This window comes from Sinocyclocheilus grahami, unplaced genomic scaffold (genome assembly GCF_001515645.1).
Source record: "Sinocyclocheilus grahami isolate Dianchi unplaced genomic scaffold, SAMN03320097.WGS_v1.1 scaffold34.1, whole genome shotgun sequence".
NCBI lineage: Eukaryota > Metazoa > Chordata > Actinopteri > Cypriniformes > Cyprinidae > Sinocyclocheilus > Sinocyclocheilus grahami.
The window spans coordinates 2,029,706-2,054,448 of record NW_015505213.1 but is presented as its reverse complement, the minus strand read 5'-3'; the positions used below and the strand labels follow the sequence as shown (position 1 = coordinate 2,054,448).

The 24,743-nt window shown below is 37.5% G+C and overlaps 3 protein-coding genes across 6 annotated transcripts; 1 reads left to right on the top strand and 2 right to left on the bottom strand.

Annotated features, from left to right (window-relative positions):
* The first annotated feature begins 206 nt into the window (after positions 1 to 206).
* Positions 207 to 15,865, top strand: zp2l2 (zona pellucida glycoprotein 2, like 2). Of its 2 annotated transcripts, XM_016266880.1 has the most exons (11): positions 207 to 572; positions 1,021 to 1,211; positions 1,285 to 1,382; positions 1,468 to 1,625; positions 2,422 to 2,611; positions 2,768 to 2,912; positions 2,988 to 3,066; positions 3,837 to 3,950; positions 4,047 to 4,189; positions 13,723 to 13,726; positions 15,854 to 15,865. In XM_016266880.1, exons 1-9 carry the CDS (start codon positions 251 to 253, stop codon positions 4,169 to 4,171), a joined length of 1,422 nt encoding a protein of 473 aa, XP_016122366.1. In that variant the 5' UTR covers positions 207 to 250; the 3' UTR covers positions 4,172 to 4,189; positions 13,723 to 13,726; positions 15,854 to 15,865. The 2 variants fall into 2 exon arrangements, with proteins under 2 accessions (XP_016122366.1, XP_016122365.1); XM_016266879.1 differs by lacking the exons at positions 13,723 to 13,726; positions 15,854 to 15,865 and having other exon boundaries at positions 4,047 to 4,236.
* tmem237b (transmembrane protein 237b) lies at positions 4,279 to 12,606 on the bottom strand. Of its 3 annotated transcripts, XM_016266883.1 has the most exons (14): positions 12,443 to 12,606; positions 12,252 to 12,302; positions 11,165 to 11,196; positions 11,051 to 11,064; positions 10,786 to 10,857; positions 9,710 to 9,835; positions 7,929 to 8,022; positions 7,651 to 7,811; positions 7,339 to 7,465; positions 5,274 to 5,465; positions 5,062 to 5,135; positions 4,846 to 4,942; positions 4,645 to 4,766; positions 4,279 to 4,445 (listed from the first exon to the last, which is right to left on the bottom strand). In XM_016266883.1, exons 1-14 carry the CDS (start codon positions 12,458 to 12,460, stop codon positions 4,381 to 4,383), a joined length of 1,245 nt encoding a protein of 414 aa, XP_016122369.1. In that variant the 5' UTR covers positions 12,461 to 12,606; the 3' UTR covers positions 4,279 to 4,380. The 3 variants fall into 3 exon arrangements, with proteins under 3 accessions (XP_016122369.1, XP_016122370.1, XP_016122371.1); XM_016266884.1 differs by lacking the exons at positions 12,252 to 12,302; positions 12,443 to 12,606 and adding an exon at positions 11,314 to 11,556; XM_016266885.1 differs by lacking the exons at positions 9,710 to 9,835; positions 10,786 to 10,857; positions 11,051 to 11,064; ... (1 more) ...; positions 12,252 to 12,302; positions 12,443 to 12,606 and adding exons at positions 8,141 to 8,266; positions 9,217 to 9,288; positions 9,482 to 9,495; positions 9,607 to 9,654.
* On the bottom strand, positions 15,086 to 24,693 carry LOC107581425 (MAGUK p55 subfamily member 4-like). The gene is made up of 19 exons (XM_016266983.1): positions 24,647 to 24,693; positions 24,533 to 24,564; positions 23,622 to 23,782; positions 21,558 to 21,639; positions 21,360 to 21,445; positions 20,657 to 20,728; positions 19,984 to 20,180; positions 19,750 to 19,808; positions 19,624 to 19,641; positions 18,820 to 18,861; positions 18,705 to 18,725; positions 18,463 to 18,477; positions 18,275 to 18,316; positions 17,296 to 17,475; positions 17,090 to 17,170; positions 16,895 to 16,988; positions 16,648 to 16,756; positions 15,754 to 15,888; positions 15,086 to 15,633 (listed from the first exon to the last, which is right to left on the bottom strand). Exons 1-19 carry the CDS (start codon positions 24,691 to 24,693, stop codon positions 15,442 to 15,444), a joined length of 1,665 nt encoding a protein of 554 aa, XP_016122469.1. The 3' UTR covers positions 15,086 to 15,441.
* Positions 24,694 to 24,743: the final 50 nt, after the last annotated feature.

The following is a 24,743-nucleotide window of genomic DNA, read 5'->3' as shown; positions in this document are numbered from 1 at the left end:
CATGATTTTTTTGTACCCACATATACCTGATAAGGTTAATATAAGTATATCAATCTTTATTGTCCGTCCTTTATTACATATATTTTTGCAATATTGGTTTATTTTAATTATAAATAACGTTCGTCGTTTTTTTACCACATGAGTTTGTTTATAATCAAGGGGGCGGAGCTAAAGATAATTAGGCTCGTTATGAACTCTTTAAATGTGACACACAGGAAAAAGTAGCTACTTAGCGAAAGTAAGCCGCAAAATGTCAGTAATGACAGCATTAATTGCGTTTACGCTTAGTGTATATTCGAGCAAAGCTCGGGATCCGCAGTCTCGCTGGCAGACGCCGCAGTACCAGGCCGGTGGTTCATCACTCTCGCCGGCTCTGAAGGAGTTTCCCCCGCAGCAGAGGGTTCCGCTTTCGCCGGAGTTGAGTCAGAGGAGCTCGTCTTTCTCCGGCTCTCAGCGCTGTGTGCTGGAGCAGTATGAACGCATCGAGTGTGGAGAGGCTGGCATCGCTTCAGATGAATGTGAGGATATCAGCTGCTGTTATGATGCGCAGGGCTGTTTCTATGGCAAGGCAGGTGAGCGTGAGAAATTCATCCTATTTAGGCTAGTACTTTTAATCTCTCCCAATATGTATGACAGAAGTTTCTCATGCTGTAAAAACAGTAATACTGTAGAAATATTATTACAAATAAACTAAATATATTGATGGCAAAACTGATTTTGTTTTGTTTCTTTAGCAGCCAGTCTTCAGTATGACATTATTCTTCAGAAATCATTGTAATATGCTCTATTTGGTGCTCAATTAACATTTCTTGTTGTTATCAATGTTGAAAACAGTTGCTGCCTAATATTTCGTGGTAACTGTGATACACTACCATTTAAGCTTTGAGTAAATATACACACACAGTGGGAACGGAAAGTATTCAGACCCCCTTAAATTTTTCACTCTTTGTTATATTGCAGCCATTTGCTGAAATCATTTAAGTTAGTTTTTTTTTTTTTTTTCCCCCCCGTTTCTTCCAGTCACTCTGCAGTGCACGAGAGATGGGCAGTTTGTATTGGTGGTTGCTCGAGATGCCACCATGCCGCACATCAGTTTAGACTCCATCCACATGCTGGAGAATGACCCCAGTGACCTCTGCGCTCCTGTCGGCAGCACTGCCAGCTTTGCCATCTATCAGTTTACTGTCAGCTCCTGTGGCACCAGAATGAAGGTGGGTATGAATGGTGGGAGAGTTTTAGTTTACCCTATGGTCACTATTCTTTGTCCTCCATTATATCCTTCAGGAAGAAAGGGGTTTTGTTATTTATGAGAACATGATGTCTTCCGCGTATGAAGTGGGCGTTGGACCTCGTGGATCAATTACAAGAGACAGTTCTTATGAGTGAGGAGGCACGTCTGTTTTTATGTTGAAGTTTTTGGTATGATCGGTGGAAGGGGGCCCAGTATTTCCTGTCTGTGTCTTGAAGGCTGAAGTTCCAGTGCAGGTATTCGGGATCAGCTGTAGAGGCTCTGGTGGTGGAGGTGAATACAGTTCCTCCTCCTCCCCCTGTCTCTCAGAACGGTCCACTCCGAGTGGAGCTCAGGCTCGCCGATGGACAGTGCAGCACTAAAGGATGCTCTGATGGTGAGCAGAAGGCCTCTTCATTGGCTTTATTTAAATCGTCTCTTAAAAATTTTTTCCTTGGCCTTTGACACCTGATGTCGATATCTGGTTATTTATTTTAGTTTTTCTATGGTCTCTTAATGTGTTTTAGTTGTATTTTATGTCTTGTATGAGTTTTATTTTTCTGTACATCACTTTGGTGTTTTTAAAGTGCCTTATAAATAAAGTTTGATTGATTGAAATGTGGCTTACATAGTAAACTGGATGAGTTTTATTATTTCATTTAAGCACGTTTTGCCAAGTCATCCTGAAATGTTCCTGGTCAAACGAGAACAAGTCCCAAAAAAATCTAGAAATTTGACTGTTCTTCAGGACCCAAAACGTTACAGAAACTTGGTACAAAAGTAACAGTAATTTCTAAATACACTATCATAAGAATGAGGTTGGGGAGATTTGTTTTTGAAACGAGTCTTTTATGCACAAAGGCTGCATTCATTTCATCAAAAAAGTAAAGTAGAATATTAGTAGTAATATTATTACAATTTTTAAAATAACTATTTCTGTTTTAATGTATTAAAATATAATTTATTCCTGTGTCAAAGCTGAATTTTTAGCATCATTACTTCAGTCTTCACTGTCACATGGTCCTTCAGAAATCATGTTGCTCCGGAAACATTTATTATTATTATTAATGTTGAAATATGGGGTACTGTAAAACTTCCTTGAATACTAATATGGAATGCGTTCATTACCAGGTCAAAGACTATCACTGTACAATGCGATGTAGTTAATTAAATATTCTCTTTGTGTATTTAAGAGGATATGTACACCTCGTACTACTCGGAGGCAGACTACCCTGTTACTAAGGTTTTGAGAGAACCAGTGTATGTGGAGGTGCGGATTCTGGAGAGGACTGATCCAAATCTCATCCTGGTCCTGGACCACTGCTGGACCACTTCAAATCCTGAATCCCTGAGCCTGCCTCAGTGGGACCTTGTGATAAATGGGTAAATCTGAATTCTTTCATATTTGCTCCACTTCTCTAATTTATCTAAGGAAACGTGGGCATTTAGTGTCAATGTGTTGACTTGATGCCAAAACAACTGAAACTGCCTCAATTATACAATGGTTTACATGTTCCGTTGTCTTATTACTCTTCATAGCTGTCCATATAAGGAAGACCCTCACCTGACCACAGTGCTTCCCGTTGCACAGTCTGGACTGCAGTACCCATCTCACTACAAACGTTTCGTTGTGAAGATGTTCACCTTTGTAGATCAGTCCTCGCTTGCACCTCAGCAGGAAAGGGTATGTACCGTCTTGCCCACCACATGTTCTCCTTGGCTCTCATTATCTTATTGTCCTCTGCCACGTCTATAACAGATTTTCATTCACTGCACTACGTCTGTTTGCCACCCCTCCACCACTGAGTCATGTGAGCCCAGCTGTGGCAGCAGGACAAGTGAGTGCACCTATAGAAGATTCTAGATGTTGTGGTTAATAATAATAATAATAATAATTAGTAATAACAAATATTTAATAATAAATATTTGCTATCATTAATATTATTAATTGAACATATTGGTTGTGTATTAATGTTAATATTTAGCTATTTTAATAAAAATGCATGCATTTTCAGTCATTTAATTATAATAACGTAACCCTTAAGAAATAATTCTTAATAATATTAATAACTGCTAAATTATTAAACAATTATTTTAAATACTTTAACATGTCATAATGACGTTGTTGTTGTTATTATTAAGACATATGTACTGGTAGTAGTAATAAAATAAATAATACAATTATTGTAATTAACAAATGTATTATTAGTTGTTGTTGTTGTTGTTGTTATTATTATTATGAAGAAATGTGTAATGGTAGTAATAAAATATAAATAAAAATGATGGTAATTATTAACAAATGTTGTTAGTAGTAGTTGTTGTTGTTGTTGTTGTTGTTATTATTATTATTATAATAAATTTATTAATACATTGGTTGTTGTGTATAAATTATTTTTAGTAATATTAATTTAAATAAACCACGAATGTAATTTATAATTTCACATTTAATGCATATTAATGACAAGTAGGGATGCACGATATATCGGCCACCATATCGCTAATGACAAGGATGATAACATAACAATAATGTTAAGTTATTAATTGGTTTAATTAAAATAAATCTACATACAATATCATCATCATTAAGAATTTTTTTTTCTTTTTTTAGGAAGGGCCATTTCAGAAGACTTGAAGGATTCTGAGGAAAAGGTTGTAGTTTCAAGTGGGGAGGTCATACTTGTACCCCATTTGCCAGTTTCTGATAATCTAGCAGATAAAGAAGGTATAAAAAAATCGATGTTATGTTTTTTTTATTTTATATTCATGCAGTGAACAACCCATGCAAACTAGCCTTAACCTGGAAATGTATGTCTTCTAGTCCCACAGATATTGGATTATGGATTATGGGCGGCAGGAGCGCTCACTGTGTTTGGTGTCTGTGGGCTTGTGGTGGCTGTTTTAATTCAGCGGGCCAAACCTCGCCCTCAGCCCGCTCCAGTGTGACATTAATAAAATGCCAAAAGAATGTGGCCTCTTGTGAAATCACTTGTATATCGATCAGATGAAGAATGGTTTATTTAAAAAAAAAAAAAAAAAAAAAAAATTGTATTGCTGAGACCTTACAATAGGCAAGTGTTTGACATTTTTAATATATATACAATGACAAATCAACCATGTATCAAAATACAGTAGAAAAAATGCCTTCAGGTGCCTTATGCAGTGATGTTTCCCTTCTCTTCTGCTTTTGGATGTTCCATTTCCATCAACATTAAAAACTCTACAGGGGGAAAAAACATGCATGTAATATTCATGCAAGTTTAATTTCTAACTTTAAAATTTCAGTTTTGAACACCAAGATATGTTCAGAATGAATACTTTATGTACCTACTAATGTGCTATATATATATACGGTACACTACCATTTAAACCACTGGATAAGATGTTGGTATGCGAAAAGAACATCCTGCAGTGTTTACCTTCTGTGTGGTCGATATCTGGACTTGTTGACATCAGAACCCAGGCCAGCCCGACCAGCAAAGTGACCACCAGGTTTACTATGATCCAGGGGTAAAGGATGCTGCGCTCTGAGCCCGGCTGCCTGAGAGGAGACACCACAACCGCTCGGCTCTTATTACTGTACAGCATTTACCCAGCATGCTCTAATGAGAGGGTCTTACCAGAGTGTCACATTATAGCTGGAGTACTGATTATAGAGATTGATGCGATCACTCGTCATCTGCTGGCTTAATGATAAAACGAGTGCTGAAAAGTACACTGAAAAAGAAAAGGTGTACATGAAAACATTGCGGTTTTCATCATTCATATATATATATATATATGGCTCCTGTATGAGTGCATAAATCAATTTTTTGACAGACATGTGATAAACTCACAGAAGGAAGCAAGCGCCACAGGACTGAGGGTCAGTAAACTCCTCATGGTCGTAGCGGCTTTGGCAAGATTCAACCTGTTTGGAGAGAGATCAAAGTAGTTAAGTGTAGTTTAATCTCAAGGGCTCCGGCATCTACAGATATTTATGGCAACAGTGCACTGGACTTTTGTTTGTGTTAGTTCACGTGAAATGGCATTATGGTTGGTGATTCACCTGTCGAAGGCAGAAACAGTGCTGAGGGCCAGCAGCAGGTAGAGCAGGGACTGGGCGGGGTAGGCCAGGGTATTATACTGCTGGAGTAGGTTGGAAAAAGTGCTCATCTGTTCCCCAGCCAAAACATAGACCACAATGATATTCCATACAGCATAACCAGCCAGGAAACCATGAGAAAACAGGCCAATCACCCTGTGTAGTAACAACAGTCAAGGTTTAGAAAACAGTCTTTCAGCATTCATAAGTTTGGGGGTCAGTGAGATTTTTTTTTTTCTTTTGCTCAGCAAGTATGCAATAAACTGAATAAAGGTGACGGTAAAGACATTTATAAGGTTACAAAAACATTCTGTTTTAAAAAGTGATATTATTTTGAACTTTATTCATCAAAAAATATTTTGTTTAAAGTATCATGGTTTCAACAAAAATATTAAGCATCACAACCATTTTCATGTGTGATAATAAGAAATGTTACCTGAGCACCAAGTCAGCATATTAGAATGATTTCTGAAGGACTGTTTGGCTGCTCAAAATTGGTCTTTGCCATCACAGGAATATATAGAATTTTAAAATAATTTAAAATAGAAAAGAGCTCTTTATATTTATATATCTAATATTCCATATTTTTACTGCTTTTACTGTAATAATAAACTTTTGAACAGTAGTGTATTTATACAAAATCTTTTGTTTATTTGTAAGTAATATGTTCTTAAATACTAATTGTTGACTATTAACTTCTCTAACTATAATAACACATCACATTTTGAGTAAATTCAATTAGTAAAATGTAATAAGCTTTAACACTCCTCTTGATTTATTAATTTTTTTTAATCTTTTTATTTTCCACCAAAAACTAAAACATGTGACATGGGTCTTAAATAGAAGGTCAGCCATTGAACAAGCACAACATCACAAATCTAAAGACTTTGTTTAAAGCCTGTTAGGTTCAGCTTCTTTAGACTAGAATATTTTTTAGAATATGGGTTTTTGTTAAATGTGAGCCAAAATCATCACAATTAAAAGAACCAAAGACTTAAACTACTTCAGTCGGTGTGCATTGAATTTATTTAATACACGAGTTTCACAATTTGAGTTGAATTACTGAAATAAATGAACTTTTCCACGACATTCTAATCTATTGAGATGCACCTGTATATTCAAGCCAGTCTGCCAAAACGACTGCTTGTGGAATGTGCCACTTTATGATGTAATAGTGTGGATAAGCACCGCCTCCGCAGAAGATGATCAACGCCTGCTTCTACATCGCTGCCTGTTTAGCCCCACCCACAAATTCGCACATGTAGTGTTTACGAGAGAGGTGTGCAGGTCTACGCAGAAACCAAGCGATAAAGATGGCTCCGAAGAAAACAAAAAGCTGTGCAGTGCCAAGTTGTGGAGAAAATAGTCTTTGCATTGCCTTCCTTCTGATCCCAACTTTAGGAAAGAGTGGACGAACTTTATTTTTAATGAAATTCCAGACCGTGCCAGTAAGAACTTGGTCCTTTGTTCACTTCATTTAACTGCGGATTTGTTTACAAACATGGATTTTCAGAAAGATTGAAACAAAAAGACGATGCTGTGCCGACTATATTGGATCCGACGGTAATGTCGCAACACACAAGTGTGAGAAACTGTTTTCATTATGTGATCACTATTGCTTTGTATTTTATTACAAATCATTTGATATGTACTGAGTATTTATGTGTGTTTGACCTAAATGACAGCAGCGTCCATCTGTGAAGGATGTAGGCTGTCAAACATACACAACTGTTAGCCAATCATAGCAATGGGCGTTTACTTCCGAGTCTACAATCCGCCACGCCTATTCAAACAGAGCGTTCTGATGAGGGGGCTCAAAAACAGGACCGAAAATAGCCTACAACTTCTAAATTATGATGCTTTTTGATGTAAAAATCTTGATAACATTATAAGTGGACCTAAGAGAACAGTACAAAATTTTTTAAAAAGTCAGTTCATGACTCCTTTAAGTTGAAGTCTAAAGCAACCGCACAGATCTAAACAAATTGGAAAATAAAGTTTCATTTAAAACCAGATGTTGAAAGCAAACCTGAAGCCGCTGTGCAGTCTCAAGGAGACATCTCTAGTGGTCCACACTGAGCGGCTGTCCATAAAGCTCTGCTCCATCGGGCCACTGGCCTTCCACTGGTCCACTCGCTCAGCTGCTTGAAAACGACCTGCCACCAAAGATACATGGTCACTTCACCTTCATTTCATGATATAAAGAGTACCTTGCATACAAACAACTTCACCTTAGAAATACTGAAATGTTTAGATGTCAAAAGTTGCAATGTATGAACAAGCAAACAGTCTTAAGCAAACACCTGCACACCATATACACATTATTCTGCTTGAAACTTACGGCTCCTCTCCACAAACACCTTCCCCACAGGCTGGCTCTGTCCTTGGGGAGCGGAGAACAAGGAATGCTGGGGGACAGGCACCTGGGGGTCTGTGATGATATCATCATCCTCTATGTCCAATTCGTTGTTGGACTGTGTTTCTGTGACTTTAGGTTTCACTCTGGAGAAATGACAAATTAAATCCAATAGAGCTTTCATAAAAAACGACACATCAGTGGTGCATGAAAAATAACTGGAGCCTTTCAATAACCTGTTTAAGGTAAAAAAAAAGACTTACTTCCTCTTTTTTGGTTTGCGCGTCACCTCTTCGTCGACATGCTGATCCAACATATCTCCATTTGACACCAAGTCTGTCTGATCTCCCTCCACATCTGACCAGTAAGAGCAAATCAGCATTATTTCTGGGGTGTCTATGTTAATAAAATCTCACCTCTACAGGTATCAGATGAGTTGTAGTGAACAGGACATGGTTTTGAACAGTGTTTCTACCAATTGCTTGTGCTTTCTTCTTCTTTTTCCTCCTTTGTGGCTGATTGTCCACAGGTTCTGGGCTCAAAGGTTCCTGACATTCAGACTGTCTGCGACTGGTAAGCCCTCCCATTTCCATTCCACCATCTACAAAGGTCAAGGGTGAAACAAACTCATCACATGCACACACCATGCTTCTACAGGTGATACCAAGCAGTCAAGTTTGTCTGGTTGCAAGGTCTAGTATCCAGACTCTGCTGGAAGATGTTGTTCCAAAAAAGCATCTTTCTCCATCTTTGTCTCTCTTTTGAAAGCCATTCAAAAGTAGCCATGTATTCTACTATGTAAAATGTGTACGCAATTCCAACACGGATTGGAAAAGCAATGGCAACACAACTTTAATTTGCTGATTTAGTGCACTGCACTACTTTAAACCACTTAAAGACCCAATAGCTTAGAAGCACTTTTGCACCAACATGCCAAAATGGGAACCTGCTAATGAATAGCAGCTTGAAGACAAAAATAAAATAAAGTTAAATATTTTTTAATAATTATGCACAAATCAATAAAACATTAAAAAGGCTAAATTCAAAAAGATCAAACCATTTGCCATCAAATCATGTTATATTTGTTCATGAACACATTTATTATCTTCAATTGTTTCCCAACAGTTAAATATGGTTTAAAGGATATGACAAAAAATATGGTTTGAAGGATATAACAAAAGCATCCAAATTTATGATAGTTTTAAAATGGTGTTTAAAAAATATAGTTGACTAAAACCATAAAAAGTCATTTAACTTGAAGTACTGAAATAATAAAACTAAATGAACTAACATTTATAAATACAAAAATCATATAAAAACTAATTAAAATGACAAAAACAATCACAAAGTTCCCCAGTAAAATGATTATTTAAATAAAATCTCATTCAAAATATTAACAAAAACTATAATAATATATCAATGATACTAAAATAACACTGGTTTGAAACAAGTCATTGGACATTTGACCTTACAGTTGCTGAGATTTAGCCCTTATGACAACTAGCCCCACTCTCTCCTATCATGTGTGTTGCTTATATCACCTAAACTCACCATCATGTTCATCCACACTCTCCACATCCCTCTTGGCCTTCTTTTTCCTACTCTTTGGAGCAGGAATCTCCTCTTTGAAGGACAACAGAAGAGCTTCATTACATAATCTAATGTTAACTGACCAATAAACGGCAATTTTACCTTAGGCAAATCAATCTAACTGACTCGTCATCAAATTTTAAACATTATTACCTACTCAAATACATAATAAGATTGGACCAAGAGATCTCAAATGTGGAAAAACATTTCAAAGAGAAACACTCACCTGCTGTGTCCTGACTGTGCGTTTGAAGGTATAAGGAAGAAAGAGGAAAGAAAAGAAGAGCATATGACTTCCCTGTATAAAACAATTACAATTTAAACAACATCTGATCTGCTAGGTGAGCTTACCTTGGCATAGATGGCAATGCTCGTGGTCCCCGCTAAAATGTTCAAAAGTAAGGTATCAGATGAGTTGTAGTGAACAGGACATGGTTTTGAACAGTGTTTCTACCAATTGCTTGTGCTTTCTTCTTCTTTTTCCTCCTTTGTGGCTGATTGTCCACAGGTTCTGGGCTCAAAGGTTCCTGACATTCAGACTGTCTGCGACTGGTAAGCCCTCCCATTTCCATTCCACCATCTACAAAGGTCAAGGGTGAAACAAACTCATCACATGCACACACCATGCTTCTACAGGTGATACCAAGCAGTCAAGTTTGTCTGGTTGCAAGGTCTAGTATCCAGACTCTGCTGGAAGATGTTGTTCCAAAAAAGCATCTTTCTCCATCTTTGTCTCTCTTTTGAAAGCCATTCAAAAGTAGCCATGTATTCTACTATGTAAAATGTGTACGCAATTCCAACACGGATTGGAAAAGCAATGGCAACACAACTTTAATTTGCTGATTTAGTGCACTGCACTACTTTAAACCACTTAAAGACCCAATAGCTTAGAAGCACTTTTGCACCAACATGCCAAAATGGGAACCTGCTAATGAATAGCAGCTTGAAGACAAAAATAAAATAAAGTTAAATATTTTTTAATAATTATGCACAAATCAATAAAACATTAAAAAGGCTAAATTCAAAAAGATCAAACCATTTGCCATCAAATCATGTTATATTTGTTCATGAACACATTTATTATCTTCAATTGTTTCCCAACAGTTAAATATGGTTTAAAGGATATGACAAAAAATATGGTTTGAAGGATATAACAAAAGCATCCAAATTTATGATAGTTTTAAAATGGTGTTTAAAAAATATAGTTGACTAAAACCATAAAAAGTCATTTAACTTGAAGTACTGAAATAATAAAACTAAATGAACTAACATTTATAAATACAAAAATCATATAAAAACTAATTAAAATGACAAAAACAATCACAAAGTTCCCCAGTAAAATGATTATTTAAATAAAATCTCATTCAAAATATTAACAAAAACTATAATAATATATCAATGATACTAAAATAACACTGGTTTGAAACAAGTCATTGGACATTTGACCTTACAGTTGCTGAGATTTAGCCCTTATGACAACTAGCCCCACTCTCTCCTATCATGTGTGTTGCTTATATCACCTAAACTCACCATCATGTTCATCCACACTCTCCACATCCCTCTTGGCCTTCTTTTTCCTACTCTTTGGAGCAGGAATCTCCTCTTTGAAGGACAACAGAAGAGCTTCATTACATAATCTAATGTTAACTGACCAATAAACGGCAATTTTACCTTAGGCAAATCAATCTAACTGACTCGTCATCAAATTTTAAACATTATTACCTACTCAAATACATAATAAGATTGGACCAAGAGATCTCAAATGTGGAAAAACATTTCAAAGAGAAACACTCACCTGCTGTGTCCTGACTGTGCGTTTGAAGGTATAAGGAAGAAAAGAAGAGCATATGACTTCCCTGTATAAAACAATTACAATTTAAACAACATCTGATCTGCTAGGTGAGCTTACCTTGGCATAGATGGCAATGCTCGTGGTCCCCGCTAAAATGTTCAAAAGTAATATTAGGTTAGCAATAAAGAGTTCCAATGAAACTCAAGCATCAGATGCTGAACCTGTTGAGGGCTCCACATTTGTATATTGTGTCTAACAAAGCTTACCGTCGGCTTTTTCGCCATTCCACTCAAGAGTACAGGGGGGACACAAGGGACATGTACAAACAAACATCTCTGAGCACTTAAAGCAAGGATTAATGCGAGTCTAAATCGGAGACGAGCATCTGCCAAGCAGCAGGATTATGTAAAGGAGGAGCTACTCAGGAGTCACCATCAAATACTGTTACTCTACCTTCTGACATAAACACATACACCACCACCGCTTACTTACTTATGCATTTATTTAATTAAACAGTATTTTGACTCAGCCTTGATGAGTATTCAGTTCAGGATTATTTAATGAAAAGAATGTTGAAAAGGACATTTATTTGAAATAGAATTTTTTTTATAATGCCTTTACTTTTGATCAACATCACATTAATGAAAATTTAAATGAGAATTATGCTTAAATGTAACGAAAATAATGTAAGAATACCTTTAAAAAAAAACCTTAGTAGCCCCCAAATTAGGATAAATGTCCTTATGATTTAGGGGTCAAATATGATCTAGGCAATTCTCAACCATTTTTGTGAGATTTACCCTTTTACCAATAAAAGTAGGTTTATCTTCTGAGATTTATTCTAATGTGTATCTAAATGTACATGTTCACCCTAGCACTGACTGTATTTATTATTGCATTAATAAGGTATTGCTTCAATCCAGACTATATATTCTATATATTCTTAAGCATAATGTAAGAGGTTTAAACAGATTGCAATGGATAAACCCAGAAAGCCTAGTCCTCAACATTTACAAACCTACACTACAGGGGGAGCAAAAGCATCAGACTCCTAGAGAGTTGACCTTTATGACTACTGTTGTGCTTGTCAATGTGAAGCTTGTACTCAAATTAAAAAGAAATGTAAAGACTTATCAACAACAGCTCAAAGGCTCAACAAGAAGATACAAACACACAGGCTATGTTATGAATATCCCAGACTTACCCTCTGTCCTTGAGGAATGGGAGGGAGATCTCTTCTCCTTGTGCTGGGAACCTACAATCATATAATATAATAATAATATTTAAACAACAGCTCTGAACATGCACACTAAAGGATGAAGTAGTTTCATTAGCGTCTGTCAGTAACTGTTTGCCAACAGAACACGATGCTTCTCATTTAAACACGTAACAAACCTTTGCTTCCGTATCCATACTTCGGAGTTGAATAACAAAAGCTCTGTCGAGTTACCTACTGAGCAGAAATTATCTTTGTATTTTCATGTCGTTTGTGGTCTGAGATTTTGTTTTGCACGTTGTCTATTGTTGATGTTGGAGACGGGTGGGCGTGTCTAACTTCCCTGACGTACTGTACGTACTAGAGGCGCGCAGCAATTCAGAACGTAATTATACGTATAAAAGGGCAAGCCAGATGGCTGGAAATCATGCTACAATGTACACAAAAGCCTTATTACACCTACGTTTTAAAATACTTGTTTGTCTAGAAAGACTATATGATCCTATTATATCTTATTCTTTTTATTTACAATTATTTTTGAAGAACGTCTCAAGAGCTGGAAAATAGGCATGTCAAATATGCAAGTTTGAAAAAATAATAATAAAAAGATGTTTGCTAAATTTTTATAACTGAGTTTATGACTGAAATGGGTAAAACGGTCAGTTATTAAAAAAATTATACATATATATATATATATATATATACATACACACACACACACACACACACACACACACATTTATTTTAGAAAAACGTCTTTCTCCCCACATACCTACGTCACTATCTGGGAAGATTTGCATAACGCCGCTCAAATGTTCATGCAAAGAAAGAAGGCGTAACTTTTATTCTCGCTGTAGTATTGTTGCTGCCGCCGCATGTAGTAAAGGCGCTGTGTGTTTCATTGTGAAAGCGAAACTACTTTGTTTGGCCTTCCAAAGAGGACGATATCGCTTCGTCATGCCTGGAGCTGATCCGTGCTGGTCGCTGAGGGAATACATCAACTTCGCGCTGTTGATCGCCGGATCGGCTTTCATCGTGGACAAAGCGGAGTCCAGCCTGGGGTTGTGACATGTGGTTGCCGCAGGCATCACAATATGGTAAGGGTAACATTTCCGTCACACGCTTGAGGAATTCGGCCAATCACAACGCACTGGATAGCTGGCCAATTAGAGCACACCTCGCTTTTCAGACCGATGAGCTTTGTAAAAATCGACGCGTTTCAGAAAGGCGGGGCATAGAGGAGAAACAATAATGTACAGTATGTGGAAAATAATGTGTTTTTTGAACCTTAAACCGCATAAACATATTTCATTACACCAAATACACAAAATAATGTTCTTTTTAGCAACATCATATGACCTCTTTAAAGGTGCTGTGTGTAGGTTTAACACCTAGTGATTGAACTAGGTATTGCAGTCCAAATTCAAAATATTGGAGAGGGTTTCTCCACCCCGCCCCTCCTCCTCAGACTTGAAGCACACACAGGTTGCCAGATTGAAGACACCAACAGGACCGAGCGCACTTGACGATGAATGAAATGAAATACGCTGTGTTTTATGCCAACTGGCAACCCGGGGTCCCGAAATACAATTGGGTAAACTGGCAGTGGGCAGGTTTCACAAACCAAAACAAAGACCGACATTCCGGCCCGGAACGCACATTTTCAAAGGAGAATAACTGACTGTAGCATTGTTTTTCAGATAAACAAGTATGTTAAAGTCCGCATTAAATCAAAATTTACTTTATTTACTTTACTAGTGCACATTGCTAGTCTTGATGTAAACAATTAATCCGTGCAAGTTAATGCGCTGAAAAAATTTGTTTGTCTTCATAATCTTTAATCAAAATCTGAACATTTGCTTCCGCATTCATTCTCTGATGACGTCAGTTTGATGGCTTGGGCAGAATATCCTTAAACACACCCCTCCAACCGTTAGGTTGCTATGAGTGAGAGACAGAGAGGAGGAGCGCAAAAATAAAACCCTGCCCTCTACTCAATATTCCGTTTCAGCTGGAAATACGTCACTACACTGAAATAAAGTCGGCAGCAACTTAGCATGTTTCTTAAATATCTGCAAATATATTATGGTATTGTAAGGATAAAAGAAACTAGAATACTTTGATCTCCCAGCTTTAATTAAGTTGTACGTAGTTATAATAACTATTGGGGTCTAGACTAAGGGTCTAGAAGAACCGCTGATTAATATTTGAAGTGTTAATTAAGTTGTACGTAGTTATAATAACTATTGGGGTCTAGACTAAGGGTCTAGAAGAACCGCTGATTATTGTTTGAGCATTACATGGGTAATTGTAGGGGGCTAAACAAACCTACTATTTAAAGTAAATAGTATTAGCCATAAACCTCTGAATAAGGATCAAACTGGCGAGTTTGTGATCGTGGAGCCCACGCATAGCGGCCGCCGTGAGGCATCCTAAGCGACATAGATTCCTAATGAACGAGAAAAAATACAAAGTAAAGAGTTAATTAGAATAAGTTAATGTAAGAATAATCAGAGACCGACAAACAACCAATGGGCCTTTCAACCTAAATTAGAATTCAGATACTAAAATGGAGTCAGATTGAGTTAAACCTAAATTGAATAACTCGGCGCGCTGAAAAGACCGAACACGCAAGAGACCTTCATCCGCCACTGGATACCTTCCTTGGGCCAGGTGCGCGGACCTTACAGTATTTTTATGCTTTAGTAGAGTCAAAAACTTACATACAGCACCTTTAATATAGAAGCACCTGTTTTTTATGAATAGACTTTAATGGAAAACCTTAAAAGGACATGTGCATAACATTAGGTGTGAAAAGTTTAATTTCTTTCAAATTCCACTGTCCCATTAACACATCAACTCAAGTGACGTTAGTTCAGTTCTTCTGATTAACGCCTTGTCACTCCAGACCTGAAAATCCTCACAATCAAATACAGTTTAAAACGGATTAAGAGTGCTCAAAAATACCAAATCTCTTTTGGAGAGCTTAATAGATGTTTAGGTTTTATTTATTTTTTCACAAGGGCGAAGAAAAGATTGACATCTGAAAAAAATGTAAACATATTTTGCATTCAGACGGAACATTTTACAGACAAAACACATGATCCTCACCCCAAAAAAAGTTTATTTGCATGTTCATGCCCATCCGCTCTCCTATAGTATCCCTGAGCTCTTCATATTAAGACTGGTCAGTTGGTCTGATCCATGCAGCCGGTACCCACTGCGGTTCATCCTGAGCTCTCCTCACTGCGGTCAGCAGCTGCACACATGCGGCCTGCAGGCCGTCGTTTACTATCACATGATCAAAGAACTGACAGTAATGCTGTTCCATATTGCGTCCTGCATCTTCTATCTCCTGAAAATCTTCATCCTGTCTCGAGAGAGAGAGAAAATACAGAGATTAATGGAAATACTGTACTTTTAAGACACTAACCATAAATTGAAAGGTAAAAAATAAATCGAGTGGACATAGGTAAAGATGCTAGCTCACCTTAAAAGGTCGGCTGGTGTAGTAATTTGTGATGATATGCGAGTTCATTCGTGTGCATTTCATCTGCTCAACAGTAGGAGGCTTTATAAAGATGACATACGCCCTCAGCTCGGCAGTCCTCACTGACTCTAATGCCTGGAGATCAAGAACATAGAAAGCATCAGAACAAGTCAGGTGTAATCCAATTAAACAATTATTGTAGCATAATAATAGCACAATTCTCTTCCAGGGTTATTATTGTTTACTAAAACTAAAATGATTGTAGCATGTTTGTTAACTGAAATAAAGCGGAAATAAAATAAAGTATAAATATTGGATGAAAAACTTTAAATGAAAATTACAAATGAACTGGGCAACTAAGTTGAAGCACTAAAATTACTAACTGGAAATAAAAACTAAAACTGAAACAAAAATGAATTAAACCGAAATAGTAATATTTAAATATATATGTAACATAATGATAAGAAAATGATGAAAATGGCAAAAGCACCCAAAAATTACAGAAATGTAACTAAAATTAAAAGTTACATTTTTTCAGCTTTAGTTTTTAATTATTATTTTAGTAATTTTAGTGTTTCAACTTATTTCAGCAAGTTGCCATGGCAGGATTTCTTTTGTTCAGTTTACATTTTTCATCTACTATAGTATTTTACATTTTATTTGAGCTTTATTTCAAGTAACTAAAATGTTTTTGTAGTCAAATTTTTAGTTAACAATAACTAAAAATAGTATATAGTAGTATAGATAGTATATTAATAACACTAAAATAACACTCTTCTCTTCAACAGATCTGAACACGAGTTAAGGGGTTGTTCCTAACCCAAAATATTAGCAATAAACCTTAGCAAGCACCACTTATAACAACAGATGAATATAGTTCCAAGAGAAACTCACATATGGCTCAATGTCAATCACACAGATCTTCCCACTCGCCAAAACATCTTTAACCGCATCCACGCTAGTGCCATAGTGATGACCTCTCAACTCCCCAAACTCAATAAACCTGAGGAAGAAAGAAAGAAAAGGGTCACAGACCTACTTAAGATTACAAAACAATAGAAAGATTATACAGTCCCTCCCAAAAACATAGTAAATCTGGAAACATTATCTGTTTATGCACAGCCGAGTATATTTAGACCACCTGTGATTGCAGACCATGGTGTCAAACTGCTCTCGGCTGATAAAGTGATATTCTCTGCCAGATTCCTCATGGCATTTGGGTGGCCTTGTGGTATCTAAGTGGAAATTAAAGTCAACTTCAAAATCAGCACGCATGTACATTTTTACATATGTACAATTATATCACACAAAGTCATATATGTAGAATGAAACTCACGGGGAACGGCTCCTTGGTAGACCTTGGGATTGATCTCAATTATTCTCCTGCGTAACTCATTTACCCCGACCCCAGACGGACCTGACGGCAGAATACGGTTTCAGAACATACATGATAATGCGCATGCAGGGACGCAGCTACAGTAAGTTGTACAAGATCTACAAGGTAATATGCTGGCTGATTTTAGCCCCGTGAGACACACTCACCCAGCAGAGCTATGAGGCGGTGTGGGTGCTCTGGGTGGTGCTGGTACCGCACCACCTCCTCATACGGTTTGGCCAGTGAACTGTAACAGCTCGTGGGACAGCGTAGGGTGCAGAACTGGGACGTTCCAAATGCCTGACCTCTCCGTTGGCGACAGAGACGCAGACTTCGTCGAAAACCAGCTGGCATACACACAATAAGATGTACACAGAATAAAAGCACAATCATAAATGCAAAGAATCATATGATGCTACAGAATCAGAAAAGTTAACGAGTGGAAAGTGTTGTATTTATTTTTTAAATGTAATATAATCAATGCATATAATATGTAATAATGATTTTACAACCAAACTAACATCTAAAAAAAAAAGACAGCTTTTATATCATCTTCTACCTGACTGGTCAATATTCATTCACTTTAATCATTAGTATGTGCAAAATGTAGGTATCTACAACAAAGTCATAGCTAAACCAAAACCAACCAAAGTTGCCTTTATCTAGTCAGTGTTAGGATGCTGTGAACCATTGAAATGTCATGGAAGCCCATTTCTGTCATTGGATAAAAAAATAAAAAGGTAATTGCAAATTTTATCTTACAGTTCTGACTTGCATATTTGAGATATAAACTGGCAATTCTGAGAAGAAAAGTCTACATTTTGAAATATGAACTTACAATTATGAGGAAAAAAGACAGACTTGTAAGATAAAACCTTTTTTATCTTAATGTGGGGAAAAAACTGTGGGGGGGAGGGGGTCAGAATTATGACATATAGATGCAGAATTGAGAGATATGAACTATGAATTGCAATAATTTTTTCTTACAATTGTGTGTGGGGGGGTGGGTGGGTCTAAATTGTGAGATGTACAAAAGTTGTAATTAGCTTTTGCCATTTTTTATGGTCCGTGGCAGAAATGGACTTCCGTAAATCTGCTGTAGTAAATATAAACCAGTAAATTCTGTAATATCTGAGAGTCACTCACTCAGGTAAATCCCTTCAATATTGGTGCTGAATTCACTCTCCTCTGAAGCACAACACCAGACACAGTTAATGCATCAATTAACAAACACAGAACAATTAGCAATGACTCATTGAAATAAAAATCAAATCAGCAACAGCAATTAATATTAAACTTTATGATTTCTACAGTACTGAGTTATATACACTCACCATCCTTTAGCTCTTCTGATGAATCATCAAGAAGGAAACAGGAACAAAAGTGATCAGAGGCAATTTATTTACAGTATTTACTGCTGCACTCAAAAATCTGTAACCAAAATTCATCTTTAATACCATATTTCTTAACAAATCTAGCTGTTTCTATAGTTCAGGTCAGGGGGCAGTTCTGTTAACGACGGAAACATTGACCCTAAATCTGAATTCAGTACATGTTTCTCCCAGGACTTACCTACCAGATTCAAACGCCTCCTCATCTGCGTGTTAGGAAACAAAAACACATATGTATAAGTATAACAAGCATTATATAGCTAAGGTTTTAATACTCATTTAAATCAGGCAAGGAAATACCTGCTTCTACACATTTTTCATCTATGGAATTCATGTCATCTTCTGTAAGAATAAAAAAGTGGGGGAAAAAAGAAAGATATCAGAGACTAAGGTCTGTTTCACATTGCATGCACAAGCAGTGTTTGCACAAAAATATTAAGCAGCACTACTTTTTTATTATTGATAATAAGAAATGTTTCTTGAGCAGCAAATCAGTATATTACAATGATTTCTGAAGGATCATGTGACACTGAAGACTGGAGTAATGATACTGAAAATTCAATTCTTAGCATCATAGGAACGAATCACAGATAACATAATATAAAAAAAGCACTTATTTTACATTGTAATAATATTTCACAATATATCTGTTTTTACTGTATTTTGATCAAATAAATGCAGCCTTGGTAAGCATAACAAATCATCTTTCAAATACATTACTTCTTTCAAAATCAAATCTTACCCACTCCAAACTTTTGAACAGTAGTGTAGTAAATCAACTGGATTTACTGAATATTTAAAGTGCTGTTTATGTTCATGTTTCGGTGTATGGAACTTGCATAAACCACAAAAGATGTATTGAGTGGCTTGATCCCACCAACATTTTCCAAGATTCATAAAAGCCTATAATGCAAAAGACTTTGTTGATAAATAGTTACAATGTTAGAAACTATAATAATTATTTAAAAAAAGGTTTGTAGTGCATTTTTACCATATTTTCTGTGCCCACACTTCTGCTAAACTCCTTGTAAGTCTATTTTGGTGGGCAGTGTGAACATTGTAACCTACAGGTCAGTGTATTTCTAGACTGGACTAAATGCTCACCTTCATCCACTGTGCTCACTGCATGTTAGCATGGAAACAAAAGACAGCCGATACAAAACAGTTGAATTAAAACCATATTGAGTAAACGCAAATATAATTCAATAACAGCATATACTGTTTACTCACAGGTTTTGACACAAGTGTGAGGATGATAAGGCTGAGACCACCATAACTCTTTTTGCTTCCTACAAATGCACACACAGTCACATTTGGGTTTTAAAATTGGGGCCGGCAGTGATTATCAGCATAATCTCACATCACATTCAAGTCCGCTGCCAAATCTCATCACATCATCACACAGCCTATGCTGATGTGTAATTATTGTCACCGAACTTTAACCCCTGACTACTTAGAACTGACCTTTTCAGCAAGCTGGTGGACGGAATGAGGCCAGCGCAGGCAGAGATACTGGGTAGTTTTACAGCCTGCCACCAGAGAGTGTCTGACTGATCCACAATCTCCAGGATATCTCCCTTCCTGAATGCCATGCCGGCATCTGCGCAGGGAATGGAAGGGTCCATGTGGGGATTGTAGTCCACCATGGCACGCACATACAGCTTGTGAGGAGAGCAAAGCCATTAAAAACATCAGTAGTATGCCAATGTGTTGTCACATGATGACCTCACTGCATGCATAATTTAATCTGTAGAATCTAATAATGTTTTTGGACATAAAAACAGTTATGTATTTTTTTCCAAGTTTGTATAAAATGTTTTTATTCTTGTTAGTCTAATAAAATAATTATCAAAGATAAAGATGTTAAGCTGGTTTTACTTCTGGAACATTCGTCATACTGCAAATTGAAGGTCAAAGCAAATGCATTTTGAAATGTTGTGTGCTGCACATTTGGGGAAAGTAAAGTAGTGTGTGTCATTGTTTCAATAGTTGGTTCTCCTGCTTTTCTGAAAACTCCCAGTGAGCCAAATATACTGTTTAATTCAGGGAACTGGATGCACAATATTTTTTCAAACAGATCTAGACTAATATTGTATATAGACTAATGTAGATCTAGTGTTGAGATTTGTTAACTCACCATGGTTTGGTTGTTGACTGGCCTGTCAGTGATGGGAACCACCTTAAACATTATGGTTCCATGGGAGTGAGCCTGTGGTAGGAAATGAAGACACAAAAATGAATGACTATTGATGATTTATCATTATTTACTTGTTGATCACAGATTCCCCATTAAATGAAATGGGAATAGTTGTTGTTTGGTACAACAGATCCTTGGTTTAGGATACCTTGCTGTACCTTGATAGCACTGGTTGCTCTAGCACAGTAATGACAGATGAGGAGGAAGAGGAGCATGAAAGGACAAATGAAAAAAGCGAGAGGATAAGGCAATCGCTGGACTGGTGGGAATATAGTGTTCTTTATCATAGTTATCATAGTATCGTAGTGTGGTACAGCAGATCCTTGGTTTGGGATCCCTTACTGTAAAAAAATGATGGCACTATTGTTTTCTGTAGAGCTACTTTACAGCTGAATCACATATTGCAAAAATGACGTTGACACTAAATTGGCTAATGACATTGCTGCCTTTTGTAGAACTGCTTATAGCTGAATTGAATTTGTTTCAGATTGCTGAGAATCAATACAGATCAGTCTAAAGCTATAAAGGCAACTTGACTTGACACTGGTGCCGTGACCCGGATGGGAATGAAGCACACAAGTGTAACAGAATACCATGCTGTGGAACAACATATTATAGGAGAGTATACTGTATGTGTACTAACCAGAATTTGTATAATCTGTTCTGGTTCCAATCCAAATACAGGATGGCCGTTTACCTCCACCAGCCTGTCTCCAGCATGCAAGAGACCTTCAACAACAAGCAAACAGACAAGAAACAGGACTCCATGAGAAATTTAATACTAATATACAAAAATAGAGAGTAGGGACTCAGAAAAATAGTACAGCCAGGCAACACTCACCACTGCGGTCAGCCAGTCCTCCATGTATAACACGAGCAATGTATATTTCTCCTGTCACATCATCTCTCCTGATTGTTGCTCCCTATATGTTAGAAGAAAGCAGACATCAATCCAAATATCTACAAGGCTTCAATTGATATGAATCAAGCACAAAATATGCATTCATCAGACATCTGATGGAAGTGGCATGACAGGAACAATATTCAATGACTAAATGAACTGCAATGATCTTTAAAAAAATCTAAAGAATAATCAAAAAATTAAGAGAAATTATGATATGTGAATGAACAGTCATATTAAACCAATGAGAATGACCAATTAAAAAAAACAAACAAAACACTCAAAATATCACTTCCAAAAAGGTTGGACAAGCACTAATGTGACAATGGTAAAATCAATGAGCAGTGGTGACATATCAGAAGAACACACACATATTAAAGATTTGAAAGACCTGCATGCTTGAGACAGCAAGAATATGAAAGGATGTTCATAACCGTGGAAACGTGGAAGTGGCCTTATTCATTTTTCTTGTTTTTCTTTTTCTTCTGGCTAATGAAACATCTAAATGTGCTGCTATTCACTTTGCGGTTTTGGGCAGGGCTGGATGTCAAGGAGCCATTGGTCATCCGGTGTTGTACATCAACCTGTCTCCTTTGAGAAGATGGTGATGGATTTGTTTTGGCATTAAAAGATTTACCCTTTGATAGCACTGGCTTCTCCAGCAAAGTGATGGCAGATGAAGAAGAAGAGGAGGAAGAGGAGCCAGAAGGACAATGAGGAAAGCGAGAGGATGAGGCAATAGCTGGACTGTTGGGAACACTGAGCGATCTGCTACCCATCCGGTTAACCACTCTACTTGCAGTCTCTGTGCCATGTGGTGATTCTGAAGTTGTGTTGCTTGTGGATACTAGCTCTTGGAGCTTCTCCACTACATGCGTTAGCATCTCCAAAGCCTGAGAATTCTCCTGCACGCTCTCAGAGATGCGTTCGGTAGCTGCGGCCATCCTCTCACCAAGCAGGTGTACGTTTTCAGAACTGCGCTCCATGCAGCTGGTGGCCTGCTGCAATGTATTCCACAATTCATTCAGACCTTCCTCTTTTGCCGGCCTTGTATGGGAGCATGTGATGGTCTCCCTTACCCGATGACAGTGCATTGGGCTTGGGGGAGCGGTTTGGGCGTGAGGGGTGGTTCTAGAAGGTTTTGGAGAAGGATTTGAAGCATGAAAGCAGCAAGATGATGAGGAAATCCATGGGGACGGTTGGGAAAATTTATGTAGCACAGAACTGCAATCACTCTTGTCCCCACTGTCCAAATTGTCAATCAAATTGTCTTCAGAGAAAGAATGAGAAATGAATGGTGAAATGAATGAAGACAAGAAGACAAAGAACACTAATTAGATAATGCTTTCAGCAGAGGCATACAAGTCGCAAATCTCGATGGATGTAATAATGGGAACCTCCAAATACAGGGTTTTGGTCCTTACCAATTACAACAGAGCTACAGACACAAGGGGTGGAGGAACTGAGGCTCTGTTTCCATAATGTTTTGTTCTGGTGGCAACTGCCCAAAGCGTTGCAGTGGTGTACAGTGGTGGGAGCAATAACGCTTGGGGACGCAGGAGTCTTGGTGGATGTGGAACCATCCAACATGGCATCTAAGCCTCCAGCCAGACGTCTCCCAGCTGAGAAGAGTCCATAGTGGGTTGCGTGCCTTAAAGCGTCCCAGTGGCTTTGAAACTCTCTACCAGCTCCAGTCTATCCATGACAACACACAGCTCAAAGTTACCAGAAACACTTTTACTAGAACACTTGATCAGGTCAGCTATTAGTGAACTTAAAAAATTAACAATCTAAAACATAAGAAATATAGGAGGAAAAACCTCATGTCTAAATATGCTCTTCCTAAGCAACAAGGTTTTTAACAATTCTTTATAACTGAACCTTGCTGCTATGCTGATCTGAAAGACAGGCTTCAGTAACGTATTGAAAGAGTCAAAATAAATCACAGGTTAGTAAAAGCAAGCCTTAGATTTGCCTGCCACTCATTTTACTGGTCATGCTCACCAGAGGTTGATTGTTTTTGACCAAGCAAACAATCCTCATGGCCTCCTCGTCTTCAGGCAGGTCTTTAGGCAGTGGTGGCAGATCTGGCTCATAGTCCCTCAAACTTACTGTGTCATGAGCTGAGAGAAGAGCCTGAAAAATACATGTAGTTTCTGGTATTTCTGTAGTCGACAACACATTCCAAACAACTAATTGAATACGCAAACTAAAGGAAATTAACTGGTTAAGGAGTAAGGGCTGATAACCCAGAGGTTTTAGGTTAAATCCAGAAATCCCAGAATGGAGGTGGTCCATGAATGCCCTTGTCACAGTTTTGACCTTGAGCAAAACACTTAAGTACAGGTTACTCTAAGGGTCCTGTCCTGGTAATAACTGCACCCTGAGTGGCTTTGGATAAAAAAAAAATGCTACTTAACAATAACAGATGAAAGAGCATGTTTCTAAACATGATTTGTTATGATCACTGCAGGTGAATATTGGATATTGGAATACTGGAGAATACAGGTGAATACTGGATATTAGTTTACATATCTTTTGAACAAGACGGGTGCACCTAATTTCAGACTTTATGACTAAATGGGTGTGATATAAAACTCTTCACGTCATATTTTCAAATATCCTTTCTGAGAGTTACTGTCCTTTTAAAAATGGTTTTACCTCAGTGTTTCTGCATTTGAGCCCATTTGCATAACCAAATCTGATAGTTGACTGCAGGATATGTCTAGAATTTACAATGTTGAATCCAACTGGAGAATCCCAGGAACTCACACAAGGAAGGGCTAATAATTACTGTAAATAAACAGCATACTACATTTGTCACACAGGGAGCTTCCTCGTAGATAAGTCTGGGAAGCAAGGACCACAAACCCACATCCAGGCAGAGATTTAAGTAGCAAATCCTGTTCACTCACCTCCTTCTTCCCTCACGTTCCGTTTGTCTTCTCTGTTTATATCCCAGTTTAGAATTTAACACACTGAAGAGCTTCTAAAGAAGGTTTGCATGATGATGGCCAGTTTTAACTCACTCAGATATGATGGCATAAACGGAGGAATAACGTGAATAGTATACCATAGCAGAGCACGGAAAAGTCCTCTTGGAAAAAAGAAGTGTAATCCCTCTCT

Excerpts from the sequence above, each read along its gene's own strand:
- zp2l2 (XM_016266880.1), top strand. The coding sequence starts at position 251 with ATGTCAGTAATGACAGCATTAATTGCGTTTACGCTTAGTGTATATTCG. Across the intron at positions 1,212-1,284 it reads CCTGTGGCACCAGAATGAAG|GAAGAAAGGGGTTTTGTTAT; the intron begins GTGGGTATGAAT and ends TATATCCTTCAG. Across the intron at positions 1,383-1,467 it reads ACAAGAGACAGTTCTTATGA|GCTGAAGTTCCAGTGCAGGT; the intron begins GTGAGGAGGCAC and ends TGTGTCTTGAAG.
- tmem237b (XM_016266883.1), bottom strand. Across the intron at positions 4,943-5,061 it reads TGTGGCGCTTGCTTCCTTCT|TGTACTTTTCAGCACTCGTT; the intron begins GTGAGTTTATCA and ends TTTCTTTTTCAG. Across the intron at positions 4,446-4,644 it reads AGATATCGACCACACAGAAG|AGTTTTTAATGTTGATGGAA; the intron begins GTAAACACTGCA and ends TTCCCCCTGTAG.
- LOC107581425 (XM_016266983.1), bottom strand. The coding sequence starts at position 24,693 with ATGGTATACTATTCACGTTATTCCTCCGTTTATGCCATCATATCTGA. Across the intron at positions 24,565-24,646 it reads GTTTATGCCATCATATCTGA|AGAAGACAAACGGAACGTGA; the intron begins GTGAGTTAAAAC and ends GGATATAAACAG. Across the intron at positions 21,640-23,621 it reads TCAAAAACAATCAACCTCTG|GGAGCAACAATCAGGAGAGA; the intron begins GTGAGCATGACC and ends TCTAACATATAG.